Source organism: Gopherus evgoodei, chromosome 1 (assembly GCF_007399415.2).
Source record: "Gopherus evgoodei ecotype Sinaloan lineage chromosome 1, rGopEvg1_v1.p, whole genome shotgun sequence".
Lineage (NCBI taxonomy): Eukaryota > Metazoa > Chordata > Testudines > Testudinidae > Gopherus > Gopherus evgoodei.
The window spans coordinates 959,569-981,282 of record NC_044322.1 but is presented as its reverse complement, the minus strand read 5'-3'; the positions used below and the strand labels follow the sequence as shown (position 1 = coordinate 981,282).

The 21,714-nt window shown below is 45.6% G+C and overlaps 1 protein-coding gene across 1 annotated transcript; it reads right to left on the bottom strand.

Annotated features, from left to right (window-relative positions):
• Window positions 1-20,455: 20,455 nt before the first annotated feature.
• On the bottom strand, window positions 20,456-21,391 carry LOC115645537 (olfactory receptor 51G2-like). The gene has a single exon (XM_030550348.1). It carries the CDS (start codon window positions 21,389-21,391, stop codon window positions 20,456-20,458), a length of 936 nt encoding a protein of 311 aa, XP_030406208.1.
• Window positions 21,392-21,714: the final 323 nt, after the last annotated feature.

Sequence of the window (21,714 nt, the reverse complement as noted above, 5' to 3'; positions counted from 1 at the left end):
GTATGATGGGAATATGGCAAAAATGTGACATGGGACTATCTAAAACCAAAAACTTTGGAAGAGCAATGGACATGCTTGTATATACTAAGCGTGGGGGATGTCAACTAATGTTTAGATTTAATTAGGATGAGAACGATCTGAATATGAGTACTCTGAATGGTACTTTTTGGAGTTTTGGATTTTATGTAATCACCTTAGATGTAATTCAAGAAAAGGAACTGACTAATATTCATGTGGGATGGAATGAGACAATGGCTCTCAAAATGCGGGAATGTAGTAAAATACTGGATTCTTCTATAATGAGAAGATTAAGTTGCTTTAGGAAAATTAAAGGGGGAGTAGATTTTCAAGGATATGGTCTGTTGTTTATGTTTATCAATCACATATCAGAAAAGAAGATTGAACCAAGAATAATGGCAGATGAACACCCATATAGAAAGGCAGAAGTAATTGAAACCCCAGCCATCGTGGACCAATCAGTCCGGTTGGAAGGAATGCAAATAAACATAAGTACACAACATTCAGAGTGCAAACCATATGCCTTACCTTTACTACAAGCATGGGGACAATGGGGAGATTGGACTATATGAAATACAACAGGTAAAGGGGAATATTTTGTAGCTGGTATTGGTGTTGTAGCTGGATTTTTAAACTCATTTGATATTGAGATGTTATATGGGGCCATATCAGCCTTGGGTAAGATTTGAGGGCTATACAGACACATGTGAAACAAAATGTTGGTGCATTCTCCAAGCAAGGAATAAGAAGTGTGGAGCTCCAGTTGACAAAGAGGGAAGCCTTAAAAATATCTCTAAATGTGAATGTATATGGTGTGTCTGAAATCAACAATAAAACTATACTAACAATATGACATGTACAGATGCAAACTTATGGGCTACAATACAGAGAAAGTACAGTCAATGTGTTCAGTAAGGGGCAAAGGCCTTTTGAATGGCTGTGGCCCCAAACTCCCTACTGTAGCTCAGTTCTGGCTCCCCACTGGCACATCTGGTCTGTGCTGACCCAGCTGCCTGTTCTGGTGTGCTCCAGTTGCAGCCCCCCAGCTGTGTCTCAGCACCACTGCTCAGGCTCCAGCCCACATCTACCTTCTGGGCTGTTTCTCTGGCCCTTATGTTTCTTACTCCTGCTGCTCTGCCTCTAGCTCAGCTTGAGGTGCTGCTCAAGTTTTCCACATTTCTACTGCATTAATAGCCCGTAATCGCTTAAAACTTAACCTAAAAGTAGCCCCATCTATTTCTTGAAACAAAGGGGTCTTTTTATTCACACATGCATTTATACATCAGATAACAAATGAAAGCTTTCATTACATACCTACTACAGATCTGATTTTTTTAAAAAGATACAAGTCCCAGCAGGAGTTCATCCACATTAGCAACAAATCTCTGAGACAACAAAGAAATTCAAAATTAAACCCACAATACTGATACTCGTATCCTGATTCAAGGTTGGCAGGAGTTTCAAACAAAAACCAGCAAATACCGGTGTCAAAAAAGACCCAAAGTAGTCCAAAATGTATGTAGTGTAAAAACAGCAAGAACATTATTATATTATTTCTATTTGCATTCAGTGACAGTAGTGAATGTTCATATTTTGAGTTGAATTAGTTTGTTACTGTTAGTCTGTAAAAGGCAACATTTCATCCTTGCTGTCTTCATCAGAAGTACGTTTCTGCTGTTGATCAGACATCTCAGCAGTCACCAGTGCAATCATTTCTTTCATTGCTGCAAACCGTTCACAACAGATCATGTGTGGCTGCATGCACTTCCCCACATAAAGAATGTTCTCTAAAACGTTCACTTGCATCTTGTTGAGCTGTTTAGTTTTTATCAAGTTCATCCAAATAACATCCAACTGCAGCATTGCTAAAAGGTAGCGACATCAATGAAAGAGCAAACAAGCCAAGTTTGCTAAAGTCTTTGTCCTCAGCAACATCTGTGTGTTTGAGAAATTCAGTCCAAAACTGATAAATTTGGTTGTCCTGAGTATGAGATAAAACTCTCCACTGCTGCTTCAACTCTCCAAGGTCTCCACAAAACAATGGCAAAAATGGAATATCAGCCATTCTAGGTCGAGAAGGTCTTACTACTGAAAACAATTCAATCACTGGACTTTTGGTGGCAGTCTCCGTGTAATCCATTTCCCACACTCCACGATGAATTCTCAACTCATACTTTTGATGTCTTTGACAATGGAAATGGTTAGTGTGTATTTTGAAAGTTCCAGCTGAAAGTGTTTCCAAAATCAACTGTCCAAAGTGGTAAGTTATTGGACCCCAAGGCGATGTCATATCTTAAGACAGCAGTCTGTAACCTGGGGTTTCCAGAATCCCCAGCAAGGGTAATTTAACTATTTCACTTCAGGCGGCCTCTGGAATAAATCAGTGGGAACTCAGTAATCATGAATCAAATGCAAGTAATCATGCAATCGTCTAACTCCATGGTTTATTAGATTTAAGCATACACAGACATAAGCAATAGGTTTAGAACATCCCAGCTATTTTACTTAACATCTGGAATGGCGTCGAGTAATTAACAACAGGTTCGCAGTGGCCAGTAGCTCACTTGCTGGGGAGAAACAGTGCCAGGAAAAAGTCTCTCAAGATGGCTTCATAGGACTGCTCTAAAGTATACTGTGTTAGCTATTCTTCAGTAACTTTTACAACACACATAGTATCATCACTTTTCCCAATTTTCAATAAACTTCTACTATAAGAGGTGTCTAAACTCAAGGTTTTCATGCATTTATTTTCTTTCAATCTCCCTTATTCACATCTGTCCAACTCCTCCCATTTATATTGGCAGAAACTGCTAGCTACGTTTTGACCTTGCATCTAAAAGCCTTCCCTCCAATTAATCCTAAACTATGTGGAATTCAATTTTTGTAATTCATAGTGGCTGAGTGCACATCATATGATTGTAATTGGCTTGATCATATTCTGGGGTGCACACCCCTCAAATCCAGAGTAATACAATCCATTTGTCAAAAACAGTTTAAGAACTCTCCCTAGTAAGTGCTATAGAATACCCTCAATTCCTGCTACAGCTTTCCTGTATTAGCACTTTCCCACAGAAACTTCTGCTTTATCTTCCAAGCCTCCTGAAATAATGGACATACAGAAATCAGGTAAAAGGTGTTCCCCAAATCACTGTATACTTGACAAAAAAGGTCAGCATTGTAGCTGATTTCTTTGACTTTGGCTATCTGAAAGTGTAGCTTCTGTTCTTCAAACTGACCAAGAACCCTTTTTCAAAGAGGGACTGGTGGAAATACACCTTGCATCAGAAAGCTGCAGTCACTTCTGATGAATTGACAATAACAGGCAGGATGAGTGATAGTTTGTGGTGGGGGGGATCAGGGCTGGTGGATGATGCTGAAAATGGTCAGATGCTTGGGAGAGCAAGGGAAATAAACAATCGAGAGATCAGTGCTTGATGATGGAGTGATGAAACATTAGATGAGAGGAACTTCTCAGACTGTGAAATCCCACAATGCTGAGTTCAGTGAAACTAGAAAAGAGCATCCTTGATTAACAAGCAGATGTTGTTTCTCCCGCTTGTCATGCAGGTTTAAAATCAGTAGCCCCCAGTGATCACATTCTGCAGGCATATTTGAACATTTTGTCACTAAGCTCTTTAGTTTTGACCCCATAAATGATAGGGTTGAGCATGGGAGGAACAAGAAGATGGAGGTTGGCCAAGATGATGTGAACATGGGGAGCGAAGCCCTGACTGAATCGGTGTGTCAGACTGGAGACGAGGAAGGGAGTATAAGATGTCAGCATCACAAAGATGTGGGCTGTGCAGGTGTTGAGGGTTTTCTGGTGGGCTTTCTTGGAGGAGATTCTGAGGACGGCCCTGATGATCAGACCATAGGACAGGGCAATGAGTGTCAGGTCTAACCCAATGACTAAAACCACTATCACCAAGCCGTACAGCCTGTTCACTGTGATGTCCCCACATGACGTCTTTGCCACAGCCATATGGTTGCAGTACATATGGGGGATAATGCGGTTGGCACAGAATGGTAACCTGCTCAAGAGCAGGTGCAGAGGCAGGATACAGAGAACAGCTCTTATCAAAACTACTAGCCCTAGCTTAGCTATTCGTGCGTTGGTGAGGACTGTGGCATATCTCAGAGGGTTACATATGGCAACGTAGCGATCAAAGGCCATTGTCACAAGGACAGCTGAATGCATAGTATAAACTGTGTGAACGAGGACCATCTGGGTGAGGCAGCCAGCCACAGTAATGCCTTTCAAATTGAACCAAAATATAGACAGTGCCTTTGGAATGACAGAGGTAGACATTGCGATGTCTTTGAGCGCCAGCATGCAGAGCAGCAGGTACATCAGCTTGTGCAGGGTCTGTTCTTTGCCTACAACATACAGAACTGTGAAATTTCCCAACAGTCCAATAATGCAGAATGTGGAGAAAGGGATGGAAATCCAGAAATGGGCAGGTTCCAGGCCAGGGATGCCTGTAAGGATGAATGTGGAAGGGTCAAAAGGTGTCAGGTTGAAAACTGCCATGAGATGTTCAACGCATTGGATGGGCTCAGAAAAGCTTAAAGTGCCTGTGAAGGAAGAGAAGCACAACAAGGGGGATTACATACTATAGAACAAATAGTATGGCAAATATTTTATAATTATTACCAATCTACAATGGGGGTGAACAGTGACATTGCAACATCTGCAAATGGCACGAGATTACTTAGGTTACAGCCAAGTTCAGAGAAGTCCTCAGAGGGAGCTAACAAAACCAAATGAAATGTCAGAAACAGCAACTTGCATGCCTTTTGGAGGGAAAATTTGAACTCCTCAAACATCTTTCCGAGTTCTGATTGAACTCAAAACAAAAACCTGGGTGTCAATCATGGTACACAGCTCTGTGAAACCCTTTTCAGAGTTTAAGCAGATACAGAAACTAAGCAAAATATCGGGATCCAGGAGGAGTGGGATGGGAAATCATACAGAAGATAGAATGCCATGAGATCAGTCAGTCAATGTTTCACCCTCCTCTGGACTTCTCTGTGTAGTACTGGGCACCCTTCTCACACAGGATATTGCAACAAGAGGGGTTCATGGATGGGCAACGAGAATGATCAATGGCCCAGGGAAACTCTCACATGGAGATATGTTGAAAAGCCTGGAACTGTTACCTTTACACAATAGATGAATAAGAGGAGACATGAGAAAAGTCTAGAAAACACTGACTGGTAGAGAGTAGATCAAGAATCTGTTTTCCCTTTCTCATGGTAGAAGATCAAGGGGGCATTCAATTAAATTGAAAAGTAGCAAATTCAAAGGAGATTAAAGAAGAATATTTTCTTCAGTTCACGTCTAATGAGGAATTGCTTTCCAAAACTAGTTGTCAGCATGAGCTAAGCAATAATCAGGAAGCATTTGGACATTTACAGGGGTAGTGAGACTATCCAGTTACAATTCTTACAGATAAATAAAGATTATGGAAAGCCTATATGCCCATATGTTTCAGGGCACAATTGATCTCTAGTTGTTAGGCATTAGGGTGACACCATAAGGACTGATAGGTCATCCCCTCATCCACTTACTGCTGTTTTCTTACACCTTCTTCTGCAGCCCCTGGGGCTGTCACTGTCAAGAGAGGACACTGGACTAGATAGAAAATAGGTCTGATCCATGATGAAATTCCTATGTTGTAAGGGAGCCAAATTTCCTCCATGGAACATTCTGCCAAGACTATAACATGGTTAAAAAAATAACTAGATAAGTTCATGGAGGATAGGTCCATGAAGAGCTATTAGCCAGAATGGGCAGGGATGGTGTCCCTAGCCTCTGTTTGCCTGAAGATGGGAATGAACAACAGGGGATGGATCACTTGATGATCCCCTGTTCTGTTCATTCCCTCTGGGGCACCTGGCACTGGCCACTTTCTGTAGACAAGATGCTGGGCTAGAGGGACCTTTGGTCTGACCCAGTCTGGCCATTCTTATGTTCTTATGAAACAGACATTATCATGCTGGGCTATGACTTTGTGCTAAAAAAAAGGACACTAGGGTCTTGGTATTTTGGGCTACAGGCTTGTACCTCTGTTACTTCCCTTGATTCTTTCGGTGAGACACTTTCTTGCTGGCAACCAACTTTGTCTCAGATATAAATTACAGGTGTTAACTGACAAATGTAAGCAAAGATATGTGTCTACAACTCAGCTCCTAACTGTTCACATGCCTGAATATCAGTGAAGTTTCCAGATGACACAAACATTGGGGAATTGTAAATAATGAAGAGGACAAGTCACTGATTCAGTGCAATCTGGATTGATTGGCAAATTTAGTCAAAACATATGACATATATTCCAATATAGTTATTCAGACATCTACATCTAGGAACAAAGAATATAGCTGATGCATACATGCTGGGGTACTATAATAGGCAACGTAATGACTCTGAACAAGATTTGGGGGCGTGAAAGGGGAATTACATTAACCTGACCATGTGGCCCAAAGAGCCAATATGATCCTTGCATAATAACACAAGAATTATAAGAAGATTAGACTCAATCTTATTAGTCCAATGAGAGACTCAACAAATCTCAATCTTTTTAGTTTAACAAAGATCATTATGAATGTCTTGAAAACAGTCTGTAAGTACCTACATGGGGAACAAATATTTAATAATAGGTTTTTCAGTCTAGCATACAGAGGTTTAACAAGATCCAATGGCTGGAAGCTGAAGTTAAAGAAATTCTGACTGGAAATAAGCCATATATATTTTTTTAAAAGGTGAGAGTAATTAACCATTTTTTTCTATCCACGGCAATATTCAATTAAGCCCTGTGGGGAGAATTTCTCACATGACTACACACCTTAAAAGAGGTGTGTATATCACAAGGCTGAGGATCATGTGAGGCACTCCATGGATGAACGTTTTAGGTGAGAAAAATAATGACTTGAGCCCATAAAGTGTCTACAGTGCAGAATGAATGCGCAACCATAGACTCATAGACTCATAGACTCTAGGACTGGAAGGGACCTCGAGAGGTCATCGAGTCCAGTCCCCTGCCCTCATGGCAGGACCAAATACTGTCTAGACCATCCCTGATAGACATTTATCTAACCTACTCTTAAATATCTCCAGCGATGGAGATTCCACAACTTCCCTAGGCAATCTATTCCAGTGTTTAACTACCCTGACAGTTAGGAACTTTTTCCTAATGTCCAACCTAAATCTCCCTTGCTGCAGTTTAAGCCCATTGTTTCTTGTTCTATCATTAGAGGCTAACGTGAACAAGTTTTCTCCCTCCTCCTGATGACACCCTTTTAGATACCTGAAAACTGCTATCAGGTCCCCTCTCAGTCTTCTCTTTTCCAAACTAAACAAACCCAATTCCTTCAGCCTTCCTTCATAGGTCATGTTCTCAAAACCTTTAATCATTCTTGTTGCTCTTCTCTGGACCCTCTCCAATTTCTCCACATCTTTCTTGAAATGCGGTGCCCAGAACTGGACACAATACTCCAGTTGAGGCCTAACCAGCGCAGAGTAAAGCGGAAGAATGACTTCTCGTGTCTTGTTTACAACACACCTGTTTATGCATCCCAGAATCACGTTTGCTTTTTTTGCAACAGTATCACACTGTTGACTCATATTAAGCTTGTGGTCCACTATGACCCCTAGATCTCTTTCTGCCATACTTCTTCCTAGACAGTCTCTTCCCATTCTGTATGTGTGAAACTGATTGTTCCTTCCTAAGTGGAGCACTTTGCATTTATCTTTATTGAACTTCATCCTGTTTACCTCAGAATGAAGTTCAATAAAGATAAATGCAAAGTGCTCCACTTAGGAAGGAACAATCAGTTTCAACAATCAGTACCATCACTATGAATGAGTAATATAACCGGCTAGCAAATAGTCCCGAGAATCCTGGGTTTAACGTTTGTGTGCCAGTGGCCCACCGTTTCAGTCACCTACCAGTGGTTCCTGCACATGGCAGACATATTTATCCAGGCTATCGCATGTCCCAGAGTTGCCTGCTCTCATTTTATAACTTGCATACTTCTCAGTTTGTGAGATATTCCTGTGTAGCAGTCCTTGAAACACCGCACGCTGTATATGGATGTAATAAGCAGGGCTGACTCCAGGCACCAGCTGACCAAGCACATGCTTGGGGCGGCACCTTGTAAGAGGCAGCCAATCTTCAGGTGATGGGGCAGCACTCGGGTGGGTTTTTTTGTTTTTGTTTTTTTTTTGGTTCACCAGGGCAGGGCTGGAAGTTTTTTTGTTTGTTTCGGCCGGGTGGTGCTCGGGGGTTGTTTGTTTCAGAGGGTCAGGGCAGCGCTCGGAGGGAGGTGTTACAGCTGGGCGGCACAGCACTCGGGGAGGTTGTTAGAGCCAGCCCTGATAACAAGAGAGGCTAAGCAGGTGCATGCCTTGGCATTTGCCACTCACGAGATTTCTCACTGGTGAGACACAGTCACTGATCCCCCTCCACAAGCCAAGGGAGCAGTCCTGATGAGAGGCACCTCACCCCTGCAGGAGAAGAGCTGTGAGGAGCATGGGGTGGCTCAGAGATTGCGGGAGCCAGGGATGACTAGGGAGCATGGAGAAGACACTGCTGACCAGTGTGCTGTTGGAATCAAAGCAGTTTGGGATGAGGATGGAGAGTGTGGAAAGGGGGTGTCAGAGTATGATGGGAGATTGAAGCAGCTGATGAGCAAAGTGTGACGGATTCCTCCCAGGGTGACACCTGGAACCTGGGTACCACTGAGCCCTCTGACTGACCAGCCTGGGCTCCCTCTCTCAATGCATTGCTATGACAAGCTGCAGACCCTCTCCTGGTCCTACACCTTCAGCGGCATTCACACAGGCGGGGACACAGCCAACTGCAGTTATATGCAGGGTTTTTTGACCAGCCATTGCATGAACCAACAATAGAGAGGCTACAGCCAAAATAGCCACCAGCTCCCTGACCTAGAACCCCAGAGCTATACCATCCTGTCCTGGTCCAAACTCCAACCAGTATGGATTTGTTACCCAGTTTGCCCCTCCTTCAGTATGGGGAGCACAGTGCATACTTGTGGTAACCAAGCTGAGATTTTACTCCTAGACGTTTCACTTAACAGCACACTGGGTTTAGAGTAAATCATAAAACAAGTTTATTAACTACAACAAACAGATTTTAAGTGATTATAAGCGATAGCAAACAGCTCAAAACAGATTACCTAGCAAATAATAACACAAACTAAGCTTAACACAATAGTTAGATTGAGTATGAATTAGCAGTGTATCAACCTGATTGATGATACAAGCCATCTGGCAAATTCTTTAGGCACAATGTGCATTTGCTTTGCAGCTTTGGTTTCTCAGGTCTCCATACACAGGCTAGAAATCTCTTTAGCCTGAGTCAAACACTTCTCCTAGTTCAGACTTTTGTCCTCAGGTGTATCCAGGAGTCTTTTTGGGTGGGGAGTAAGGAATCATGATGATGTCATTCCCTGCCTTATATCGCTTTAGCATATGGCAGGAAACCTTTGTTTCAAAACTTGGTTCCCAGACCAGTTTGTGTGAAGATATGGACTCCTCAATATGGAGCCCAGAGTTATGTGGGCTGGTCACATGCCTCTGTAGAGTCATAGCTTCCATTTCTTAAAGGAAGGCTCACCAGGTGGAAGGTAAGTCTTTTCTCAGATCTATTGTTCTCCCTAAAGTCTCATTGCCCTGAATAGATCCCTTCCAACCAGCATCTTGTCTAGTGGGTATTACCCAAGTGTAACTACATTTGAAATACAGATACATAGTCAATATTCATAAATTCATATCCAAAAACGATACATTCACACAAATAGGATAATCATATTCAGAAAATCATAATTTTTCCAATGATATCTTACATGACCTCGCTTACAAAGAATGCATGATAATTATCCCATAATCATATAATAATGATATCACTATGAAGAATATGGGGTGCATTTTCATACAAAGATCAACGGTTCTTTCCATTGGTGAAGTGCCTGAAGTTACAGAACAACAACAACGACAACACCTGGAAACAAAAACTGAGCAAAGGTTGTGACACCCAGGCTACATTTCTTTGGCCTGCCATGGGAAAGAGACCCTGAGACCAGCCCAAATGCACACGGGACCAGGAAAGAGCTCTGCACTGGCGTTGGACCAACAATTAGAAAGACAAATTCAATTTCAGCAGCGCTTCCTATCACTCCATGTACTTGCCAATCCCTGGCCCCTCAAACCCAGCACCCCTGCCTGCCTCCACAAATCTTAGCACTGCCTGCTTCTCTGCGTACACCTCCCTCCCTACCCTCACAACACACAGCGTTGTCCATCTGTCCATGCACACCCTGTTCCCAGCCCCCATTGCTCTCAGTGCTACCCACCTGCCCATTTATATGCCACTCCATATCCCAGAATCCCCAGTGCTGGTCGCTTGTCCAGGTAGGTTCCCCAACTCCCGTAACTTCCACCTCTGTCACATAGTGATGCCCCTAACCCAGAACCAAAACAAGGTGCCAGACCCCACAGCACCAGCTCATAGAAGTACCTCCTTAGACGAGGTTAAACTCAGTGTCTGCCTGCACTGGGGAAAAGGGGAAGATTCGCCTGAACTGCCTTTTTGGGAGGGAAGTAAATCCCAGCAGCAGCTCAGCCTGTGCAGGGAAGGAGAGAGGGACAGACATGGCAGGAGGGAGAGAGGACATGGAGACTAAAAGGAGCCAGCATCAGTAACTCTTTCTCAAAATGACACAAACCTTTGATGTATTGCAGACCGCTAGAAACCCAGACTCCCCTTCCTGAAGCTGCTTTTCTGTGTTAGCAATTGCTGATGCCACCATGACATTACCATGAGGCTGTAGTGCGGTTGCTCATGTGAGGAGGGATGTTCCAGATTGGGGATGGTGTCAGAGACAGTCTCCTACAGGCTGAGACACCCCTCTACCGCTGCAGGAATCATTACGCTTCTCGTCTGTGCATTAGGCAGGATGTCTATTCCCTATTTCACCCAGTTTCAGGACTACGCACCATTGTGATCTGTATGCTGCACATTCCCCACTCACCCACCCACCCTCACCCTCACCCTCACCCTCACCCACACACACACACACACACACACACACACACACACACACACACACACACACACACACACACAGAGTGAATCCCTGGAGTCCCCCTGTTGAGATTTCCAACACCACCTGGTTTCCTCGAAGTCATAAACATGCTGTTCTTTTTACTGCCTTCTAGGACTTCTCATTCTCTCCAGATGTAGAGATGCAGGGGCACAGGGAAATCAGACCCCTCTCCTTCCCTGAAAAAAAAAGTTATCCTAACTGTTGGCAACTCACCAAAATCCTGCTCAGCAGAGCTCTGAGCCCCTGTCCATCCCTGCTGCAGCTCCCCTCCTGCAGTGGAAATGGGGTAAAAGGTGCAAGGGTTTGCGCCCGTCTCTCCTGTCGGGGAGTGGGGTCAGGACACATGATCAGAGGGTGGAGGCTTATTCCACTTTGCCACCCAGTGATTCTGAGATGCTGGGCTTACCCTACTCCTAATCTACACGCAGTGCTATTCCAGTGCCCTGGCCCATTCTCTGGCTACTGGGTGGGGGGAGAGGGGTAAATCCCCACACCTGGATCTTGCGTCACCGCAGGAGTGGCAGGTGGGCTGAACGAAGTAGGGTGACTCCATTGGCCAAGGACCGCTGGCTAGTCCACTATTGGCCTAAACCCGCTCCCACAAGGCACACCTCCATCTGGGGTAAAAGACCAGGGAATCAGCACTCCGGACCGGCAGGAGAGGGACACAGCTGGGCACCAAGTTGGAGTCAGGAGTCCCAGCTGGTGGATTGGGCCTGGATGCTCAGTGGGTGGGCCCTGGCCCCGCAGACCAACCCATGGCTACACCCCTGCTTCGACCCAGCCTTGTTTCCCTATGTCTTTGAGCATCTTCCAATCTGTTTGCTCCTTTCTTGTGGAAGCTGAACCCCATGTGAGCTTGGGCCCAGTCACCACACTGCTGTGTGCTCAGTGTGTTACACGGTGAAGGTGTGAGGATGACCTTTGCCCTCAGACTGTGCTCTGCCAGCCAGACCATCTGAGATGAGAATGCTGTGTCTGTTCCTCCATTTTTTGCAATGGCTGCAAACGCCGGTTTGGTGACTCTGCAGAAACTCCGTCATCCTTATGACACTCCCACACTCCCCTCCAAAATCCTCCTCCTTATTCATTGTTCCTTATGGAGAAGGGAGTGGACGTTCCCTACTGGAAGGATCCAAGGGAAATTTAGGGGCTGCCAGGGAGTAATCAGGACCCATATTATTGTTCTATTTTATTTTATTTCAGCAAGATTACAGTGGTGATGGCAACATCACTACCACTCAGCCGCCCTCAAGGTAGCCATGTAACCATTCAGAACCATTTCAACAATGATGACAAGCCCAGATTCTAGGAACAGAGCCTGCAGCAGGGCTGGTCCTGCAGTCCAATTAAGTAGCATCACCCCATGTCCCCTGTGATTTGGCCTCCTGCAGTTTGCCATTGGCCATGATGGGGGTTAAAGCTGGTGCACATTAAGCCAAGCAGCTGAGATTCCCTGAGGGCCAAGTGGCCCCCAAGGGGTGCAAACATGCTTCATAAAGACACTTGCCTCCCTATCTAAACAGATGCTGCCTGCTGCTCGTGCAACCTCTCCGCTGACTCCTTTTCCTTTAGGGTGAAAACCTCTGGTGTCAGCTGCTCCCCTTCTAGCAGGAATTATTTACGTTGGCAGGTTTCACTGTCTGTACAATGTGTAGAGAAGCATGAAGGCTGCAAGCAGTTTAAATCTGAAGATGTTCTGTGCCACCGCAGCAAACTCAACTGTGCTGTCAGAGTGACTCTGTAACGGGGGCAGGAGGACAAGGAGCAAGGTGCTCAGTGGGTTATTCAAGTTCCACAGAAACCTGAGGTAGGAGTGTTGAAATCCTGATGCTCCAAGTCAGGATTTCTCAAGAGGTCCCATTTCTACAGGTGCCGTGTGATCTGGGCCCGATCCTACAAGGGGTTGGGGGAGATGAGACCCTACAGAATATCAGTGACAAGTTCTCAAATCTACTCAGGTTTATTTGCTCCTGGAAATTTAATCAGCAAATGAATTTTCATGGATTTTATTCTCTGCCTTGATTGTGAAGGCTGGAATTCAGAGCTGCATTGCTTTGTGGTAACAGGTCAGAGAAAGCATATTTTCCCCTTATAGTTACTATAGTTACAGGGTAACTGGCATCTCTTCCCCCTCTCTGGTCTCTGAGCACCAAATGTCAGGCCTTGTAGCCTTCCTGCTCATGGGGTGGAATCCTTCCATTCTCCCACCCTCAGACTGGGCTCCGGCCATAGCTCGCTGTGGGTCAGCTGTGCTTCCCGAGCAGGTCCAAGTGGGTTCAGCACCTGTGGTCAGGGCTGACTCTGGCTTTTTTGCTGCCACAAGCAAAAAAAAACCAAAACAAAACAAAGAAAACCTGTGCAGTGGCTGGAGCAGCAAAGGGGGCGAGAAACCAACTTGCCGCTGAGCTGGAGCAGCAAAGGGGTGGAGGTGGGGGTGTCATAAACAGATAGTTAAGGGTTAATATTCTTTTACCTGTAAAGGGTTAACAAACAGTAAACCAAAAACACCTGACCAGAGGACCAATCAGGAAACAAGATACTTTAAAAATCTTGGTGGAGGGAAGCCTTTGTTTGTGTTTTTTGGGTTTGCCTTTGTTCTCTCTGGATTCTGAGAGGGACCAGACATGTAAGCAGATTCCTCCAATCTTTCTGAAAAAATCTCTTCTGTTTAATTTTAGTAAGCAACAGGAAAAGTTTAGTCTTTTGATTGTTTTCTGTATTTGCAAATGTGTAGTTTGCTGGGAGTATTTTAAATTGTATTTTGCTGGGGGGAGGCTTCTCTCTAGTGTCTATAAGCTGAAAGACCCTGTAACTTTTACTTTTTTTTCTTTCTTTTTATTAAAAGTTTTGCTTTTTAAGACCTGTTTGATTTTTTCCCCTTGTTGAGGCTCAAGGGAATTGAGTCTGTACTTACTAGGAAATTGGTGAGAGACAGGGAGAGAGAAGGGAGGGGGGAAAGGTGGAATCCCTTTGTTTAGATTCAGGGAGCTTGAATCTGTCTATCTCTCCAGGATAACCCAGGGTGGGAAAGATCTGGGAGGAAGAAAGGAGAAGGGGGGAAATGGTTTATTCCCCTTTGTTGTAAGACTCAAGAAATTTGGGTCTTGGGGTCCCCAGGGAAGGTTTTTTGGGGGACCAGAGTGCCCCAAAACACTATAATTTTTTGGGTGGTGGCAGCTTATCAGATCTAAGCTGGTAATTAAGCTTAGAGGAATTCATGCTGGTACCCCATTTTTTGGACTCTAAGGTTCAGATTGGGGAAGTATACCATGACAGAGGGCGAAACAAACCTGCCTGCCAGCCGGAAAAGCAAAGGCAAGAAAAAACATTTAAAAAAAAAAAGGAAAAAAAATACCTGCGGGGCAGCGGGTGCAGGGGGACTCCCAACCCGCAGACCCCGGACAGAAGTGTGCACACCCCCGCCAGTAGGGGGGGAGACAGAGAAGGGGGCAGCCAGGGCTTCCTTAAGCGGGGCGCTTGCCATGTGGCCCCTCCAGCAGCGCATCCTGCTGGGAGGGCTCCGCGTTACTCTGGCAGGCAGGCTTGCTGCAGACCTGGCATCGCTCCCAGCAGAATGCCGCCCCTTGGAATCTCCCGCTCCAAGCACCAGCTTGCTCGGCTGGTGCCTGGAGCCGGCCCTGCCTGTGGTTGACGTGTGTACTAAGGTACAGAAGTGTAAATGTTATGTCAAAACTATTCATTGTAATACAAATATTACAAACAGAACTTTCATGCCATGCCTGTATATTGAAAGCCAGTGGCAGAGTTGTTAGAATCTCTGCAGGAAGGAGCAGGGGTAACTTTACTGCTTATTGGCTTTGGCTTTGGCAAGTGTTTCAGAAGTGCTCCACATACTGTTTGCAATGGGTTTGGGCTATTAACTCTTTGTTCAGTGGACATCTGTGTGGTACTATCTCCTGGTAACTGACTAGAAGCTGTTTCTAACACTTATAGTCAGAGTCATGCACTCAGTAACTCTGCAAGGCTTGTGCAAGACTTTTCAAAAAGTCATGAGAGATCCGAACTGCTGGTCTGTGCTTCTGCAAAGAGGTTAGCTGAGGTGCAGGAAAGGGGAGTTGTATAGTAGCTGTATGTAATTGACCCGAGTCCCCATTACATAAGCATGGCTGAAGTAATGAAAGCTCATGCTCAAATAAATGTGTTAGTCTCTAAGGTGCCACATGTACTCCTGTTCTTTTTGTACACTCAAGTGGACATTAGTGCAATACCAGTGTTTAAAGTATTGACCATTTGTGATGCCAGCTCCTCTGCTGCCCAGCTGAAATAACTGTCAGTGTTAGCTTGAAATTTTCTTAATATCTACAGACTGTTGCATGGGCAGAGGATGCAGGTCCTGTGAGGTTAAAGAGAAGCCTGTAGGTATGATCAAAGTCTCTGCATTCCATCAACATTGGCAAAGCACTTCAGCTTCTCTTGGAGGGTTTCTTGGGGGTTAGAGAATATCACTGGAAACATTTGGTAAGGGTGACTTAATAGAGCCCGGTTCTGATTGAATTTACACATGAAACTCTGGCGTGAGGCTGCTGATATCACTGTTATTGAATTAAGGACTTAACTCTAAAAATTTATCTCATAGGGTGGAAAGAGGCAGTTGCATATCCTGAACCGTCAGGGAGCGCACAAAAAATAAATCATATAATGAAGCAATAAAATACATTTTAAAATAGCAACAGTGCAGGACAGATAAATACAATGACCATTTTCACCATGCACTTGCCACGATACAAAGGGCCACACTCAGAAGTGCAGGGCCAGAAAGGGTGTCTATGTGAAGGATATAACAGATTTCAAAAGAGAACTACGTACATTCATGGACGAAGGATCACTTGACAATGACCTGTTCTGTTCATTCCCTGTGAGCACCTGGCCTAAGCTACTGTCGAAGAGAGGATGCTGGGCTAGATGAACCTTTCGTCCTAGCCCAGCCCAGCCCATTCAGTGTAGGGTGAGCACCTTTTCAAAAGGCAAAAACTGGACACAGCTGGACACAGGTTCCCTCTGTGACCCTGCCCCTACCGCTCTCTTCCTCCCAGAGGTCCCACTCCCTGCTCCTCTTCTTCCACCGAGGCTCCAGCCCCTGTCCAGGCCAGAAACCAGAGCTGGGCCAGTGAGCCAGAGCCGCTGTGAGGGGGAACAAAAGAATGTGTCAACCTATGTCTCTCCCCCTCAGGACACATCCCCAGAGAAGGTAGAGAGTGGGAATCTCCTCAGCAGCCTCAGCCTCTGGGGTAGATGTAGCCGTTCTTCTGTGGGTCACAACTGTGCATACCAAATTCAGGACAAACTGCTGAGAAATAGGGAAGACAGACCCCAAAACTCATGGTTATTCTCCCAGGAGATATACAGAAGCAGGAATACATAATAAACTTCTGTTTCACCGCACTGGCTAACAAGAAGTCATAAAAGCAGTTTCCTTAGATATTCCAGTCCTTATATCCCCATCAAGAACACTAGATTGAAAGATGTGTGGGTCTTTGGAACCAATGTAATGTAAGAACAGGTTCATTTGATCCCAAAGGACGAACTGTGCACCCAGGTCAATATATAACTGAGATCTTACCCAAAAATCACACTGATACAAATGCTTTGTTATCTGTAATCTAAAGCTTTATTTATTAAAAAAAAAAAAGCAAGACTTATAATTGGTTAAAGGAGTCTGTAATGAGGCCTTTGCTTGCTCTCACAGAAATCAGCCAGAGACCTTCTCCAAGTGTAATCACCCGTGGTTCTTTTATTAACAGTGTCAGCTCCCACCACCTTCTAGTTACAGACAGATGCAAACCAATAACCTGTGGGATAATTAGCTTCTCCAGCCAGTGGGGACACATAGCCTGTGGCTCCTCCCTTCCCTTGCTCTTCACCGCTTCCCCCCTCCCCACTGCCTTCCTGCCAGCTTTCTATAGCCCCCTGCCAATAAGGCCCACAGGTGCTTCTGTTTCACCAGTTAGGCATGGCATACCCAGCCAGCCCCAATTAATACTTCTTAATTGGAGCTGGGCTAACAGAGGCCTGGCTCCGGGCCTCCTGGCCAGCAACCTGTTACAGAGTCAAATATGTACAATAAATGAAAAATTCTTCTTTCAGATTTGTAGCAATGATGAAATAAGCTGCTAGCTTGATACGTCTCTGGTTGCTTAAAAATGATTGGAAGGACCTCAGGGCATTCGTTAGATGCTCCCATTAGTATAAATTCATAGACCAGAGGCTTGAGCAGGAAAGATGCAAAATGAAGGCATTTCTTTTTATGGCCTTTTATAGCTTTGGCCATGTGCAAGCAAACCTACTGTTTCTAACACAGCCCCAGAACAGCTACTGGAAAATTGCAGCTGACAAATTGGGGTTTAGAATCCCATGGCCAGTCAGATCTCCATCATAACTTTGCTTAGTCACAGCAGGAAATCATTACCTATACCCGGACAGTACATTTGAGGGACAGTCTATCCAGTGTAGATGGGCGTCTCTCATGGTCCATTGTCAGTTAAGCGTTTATTCGTGAGTCCTTAATTTGAATAGTCCCTCCAAGATTTGCAGGCTAACAACTTTGTGGGTGTTACCTCAGGAGCAAACATCTGAAATCCAGGTATAGAGACAATAGTCCTGCCTTCAAATCTAAAAATGATACATGCATGGAGATAGCACAAGCATAACCGGCAAATCATAACCTTTTCATAGACATCTTACATGCCGCGTTTTGTACAAGTGTGTTGCAAATATATAACAGTGGTGGTGAAAGTGATCTATGTGGCCACATTTTGATCATAAAACATCACAGTAGCTCTTACCACGGCCTGGCTCTGGCGTGGCCGGGAGGCGGAGCCTCAGGTGAAGTGGAGCAGCAGGGGTAGGGCTTAGTGATAAAAGATGTGGGTGGGGGGCTCAAGGGAAATGGGGTTGCAGCAAGTCTGAAGCAATGTAGACACCAGCAACAAGGGTGACAGACTGGTCAAGTTGGAGGGTAGGGGACCTTGTGTTTTGGAGAAAACTGAATAAATGTGACACCTCAAAGGGAGCTCTTGTTTTAAATATTCCAGCTTGAGAGTAAGTGATTGCAAGAACCCTTGAGGGAAGAGCAGGGCACCTGTAGGGCCACCTCAAGCCCCCAGGGGACACTCTGTGGTGGCCCTGATCAGCACGGACATGGCCAGAGTGTGCTGTGCTCTTGGAAGTTGTTAAAGTCAGGCAGAGGTTAGCCAAGTGCCCAGGCTGCTCTAAACTGTGCTGTGGCTGGGGGAGAACAGGCTGGAGAATCAAACTTCCCTAACTGGCTCCTTGCTATCCCTGCTCTCTGCAGCATGGCCGGGAGGGGGAGCTCTGCAAGAGCAGCAGAGATTCCATCCAGGCCTGTCACCACTCAGCTGGCTGGAAGCCTGCTGCTGTGGTCTAGGCACTGCGCTGTGACTCAGGACAGGTATGTTTAATTCCCTTCTCGGCTGTGATCATGGGTGAGCCATTGCTCTATAAATATATCAGGGGAGTAAACACCAGGGAGGGAGATGAGCTCCTGCAGCTAAAATACAGTGTTGGCACAAGAACCGATGGGGACAAACTGACGAGGAGGAAACTGAGGCTGGAAAGGAGCAGGAGTTTGACAGATGTCAGCCTTCTGCCAGGTGGAGGCAGAAGCAACCAGGGCAGCCTTCAATCTCTAGGGGTTCCTTTTCACAAAACACAACAGAGAAGCGGCTCGAGCCCCCCATCCACTAAACTGGGAAAATTACACACCACCCCGTGGTGCCCTTGAAAGCCAACACTTCTCCACTCACAAGCACAAAGTCTGAGTGAAGGAAAGTAATTTTTTCTTCAAGGAGGAAAGTCATCGCATATTAATTAGGGAAAATGCCACAAGCAGGATTCTTAAACATAAAGTTGTGAGCAGAACAGTGCATGTGAGGCAGTGTCTTCTACCTCATATGGTTGAGTCCTACAAAGAAAAGTTCCTTTATTGTGCCCCTCTCTGCTCCCTCACCTCACCCCACTCACTGTGGTCATCCTTGGTATATGTCATAGGAGAATAACCACTAGTTTTGGGGTCTGTCTGCCTTTTTCTCAGAAGTTTTTCCTCAATTTGGTATTTTTCAGTGGTGATCCACAAAAGCACGGTTACATCTACCCCAGGAGCCCAGGCTGCTGTGGGGATTCCCAGATTCTCCACCTTCTCTGGGGATGATTTCTGAGGGACAAAGACATAGACTGGTGCATTCTCTTGTCCCCCCAGTTTCCTGTCCAGGGCAGCTGGAGGCTCCTCACAGAGGCTCTGGCTCCCTGATCAGCTCTTTCTGTGGCCCAGCTCTGGCTTCTGGCTTGAATAGGGGATGGAGTCTGAGTGGAAGAGGAGGAGCAGGGAATTGGGTCTCAAGGGGAAAGAAGAGGGGCAGGGGTGAAGTCACTGAGGGAACAGGGCTTCTGGCCTAAGTCCCACTTTTCCCTTTTGTAAAGCTGCTCACCTTACACTGAATGGGCTGGGCTGGGATAGGAGCTCGCTGGGCCTGAGCTGAGGCCGGTTTCCACAGTTTTGCATTGCTGGGGCAGCACAAATGGAGCAGAAGGGGAGGGAACCTAGGCCTGAGTCTCTTACCAGGACTCCTGTGTGTCAGACCATTCCTCACACATGCAGTTCTGCTCTGCCTCAGCGGGGAGTGGACTGAGCAGGTGTGCTGTGTGCAAAGCCATTAATGAAGGGGTTGCCTAAATGGTTTCTCCTGGCATTCCTGCATTAATCACGTCTCTGACACCGTTCAGTCTCAAACACTGGACTGAGAGTGCAGGCGAAAATGGATTTACCGGGCCCCTTGAATAACCCCTGTCCCCAGCTGGTGCAGCACCCGTGGATCATGCTGCACCCGGAAGGGCCAGGACTGCGACTGCAGAACAGCTCTGCAGCTTGTTTGATAGCCCTTGGATGTTTAGCCAGACATGGAACAGTGACAGACCAGGTGTAATGGGAAACAGCATCCACATCCCTTCTCTTTATTGATTATCAACAGGAATTGTGAGGTAACAGTGACCATGAATATGGCTCCTTATGGGCCAAAATCCCATTGATCCCCTGGCTCGCCACAAAAAGTCACTCTGTAAATGCTGCTCCCTGCCTTGGTCTCCCTCCCTCAGTGTCCAGTCCTCCCTCACCATCCCTGTCCTCCCTCATCAGCCTTAGACCCTTCCTGAACCTCTCTTCAGAGTGGAGATCAGTAACTCATGCCATATTAGATGTAAGGGTCCAGGATGCAATAGGTGGCCCATTTTTTTCGTCTCCCATGTCACTGGACCTAAGTGATGAACTGAGCCTTCATTTGATGAACACCCTGATTATCCTCTCACGAAGGTGTTTGCTTTTCACACTGTACACAATTGGGTTCATCAGCGGGGGGAGAAGCAGGGAGATGTAGCCCAGGACAATTTGAAGTAACGGTAAGGAGCCCTTCTCAAAGCTCTGTATCACAGACAAGCTGATCTCTGGTGTGTAGAAGAGCAGGAGGGCACAGAGGTGCGAGAAGCAGGTGTTCAGGACCCTCAGGCACTCCTCGTGGGACCCGATGCTTAGCACTGTTTTGAGGATCATCACATAAGAGAGGAAGATGAGCAGCGAGTCCAACCCCATCTGGAAGAGTTTAGTAAACAATCGATAGATAATATTGACTGTGATGTCTGAACAAGCCATGTTCATGATCTCCCGGTGCACACAGTAGGAATGGGAGAGGACATTGGCTCGACAGTAGTGGAACCGTTTCAGGAGAAAGGGGAGTGGAAGTATTATGACCGTAGCTCTTAGCACAGCCACCAGTCCCATCTTGGCTATTCTCGGCAGGGTTAAGATGGAAGTATATCTCAGCGGGTTATAGATCGCGATGAAACGGTCAAAGGCCATCAACAATAGCACGGAGGATTCAATACAATGAAGCACATGGATGAAGAAAAGCTGGGCTAAACAGGCATCGAGGCTGATCTCCCTAGAGTTAAACAAGTATATGCCCAGTATTGTTGGCATGGTAGTTATCAATATGCCAAGATCTGTGGTAGCCAACATGTAAAGGAAAATGTACATGGGCTCATGGAGGCTTGAATCTATTTTTATAATGAACAGAATGACTGAATTTCCTACTATTGAAATAACATACATGAAGCAGAATGAGATAGAAATCCAGAGATGTGCGTCTCCATGACTTGGTAGCCTGGTTAGAAGGAATATTACAGATTTAAATTTAGTGTCATTGACAGCCGACATATTGTACTGGGCAGGTCTGAGGAGTTCTGAAATATTCTTTCTAAAAGAAAAGAAGGAGGAAATTAGATGATCAAGAAACCATTCTGCTCTCAGTGCAAATCTACAGACTCCCAGAGCATGAAGGTAGATAAGCAAAAACTTACTCTAGGATTTACACAGATCTGATTAGCCAGACTGGATCAGACTTGTAGTCCATCTACCCCAGTAACCAGTGGCCATGTCCAGATGCTTCACAGGAAGGTGAAAGTAGCCCTAATTAGGCAGCTATGAAATAGTCTGCTCCCAGGAAGTTTCCCCCTGACACCCACTAGTTAGACATATTT

Excerpts from the sequence above, each read along its gene's own strand:
- LOC115645537 (XM_030550348.1), bottom strand. The coding sequence starts at position 21,391 with ATGTCGGCTGTCAATGACACTAAATTTAAATCTGTAATATTCCTTCTA.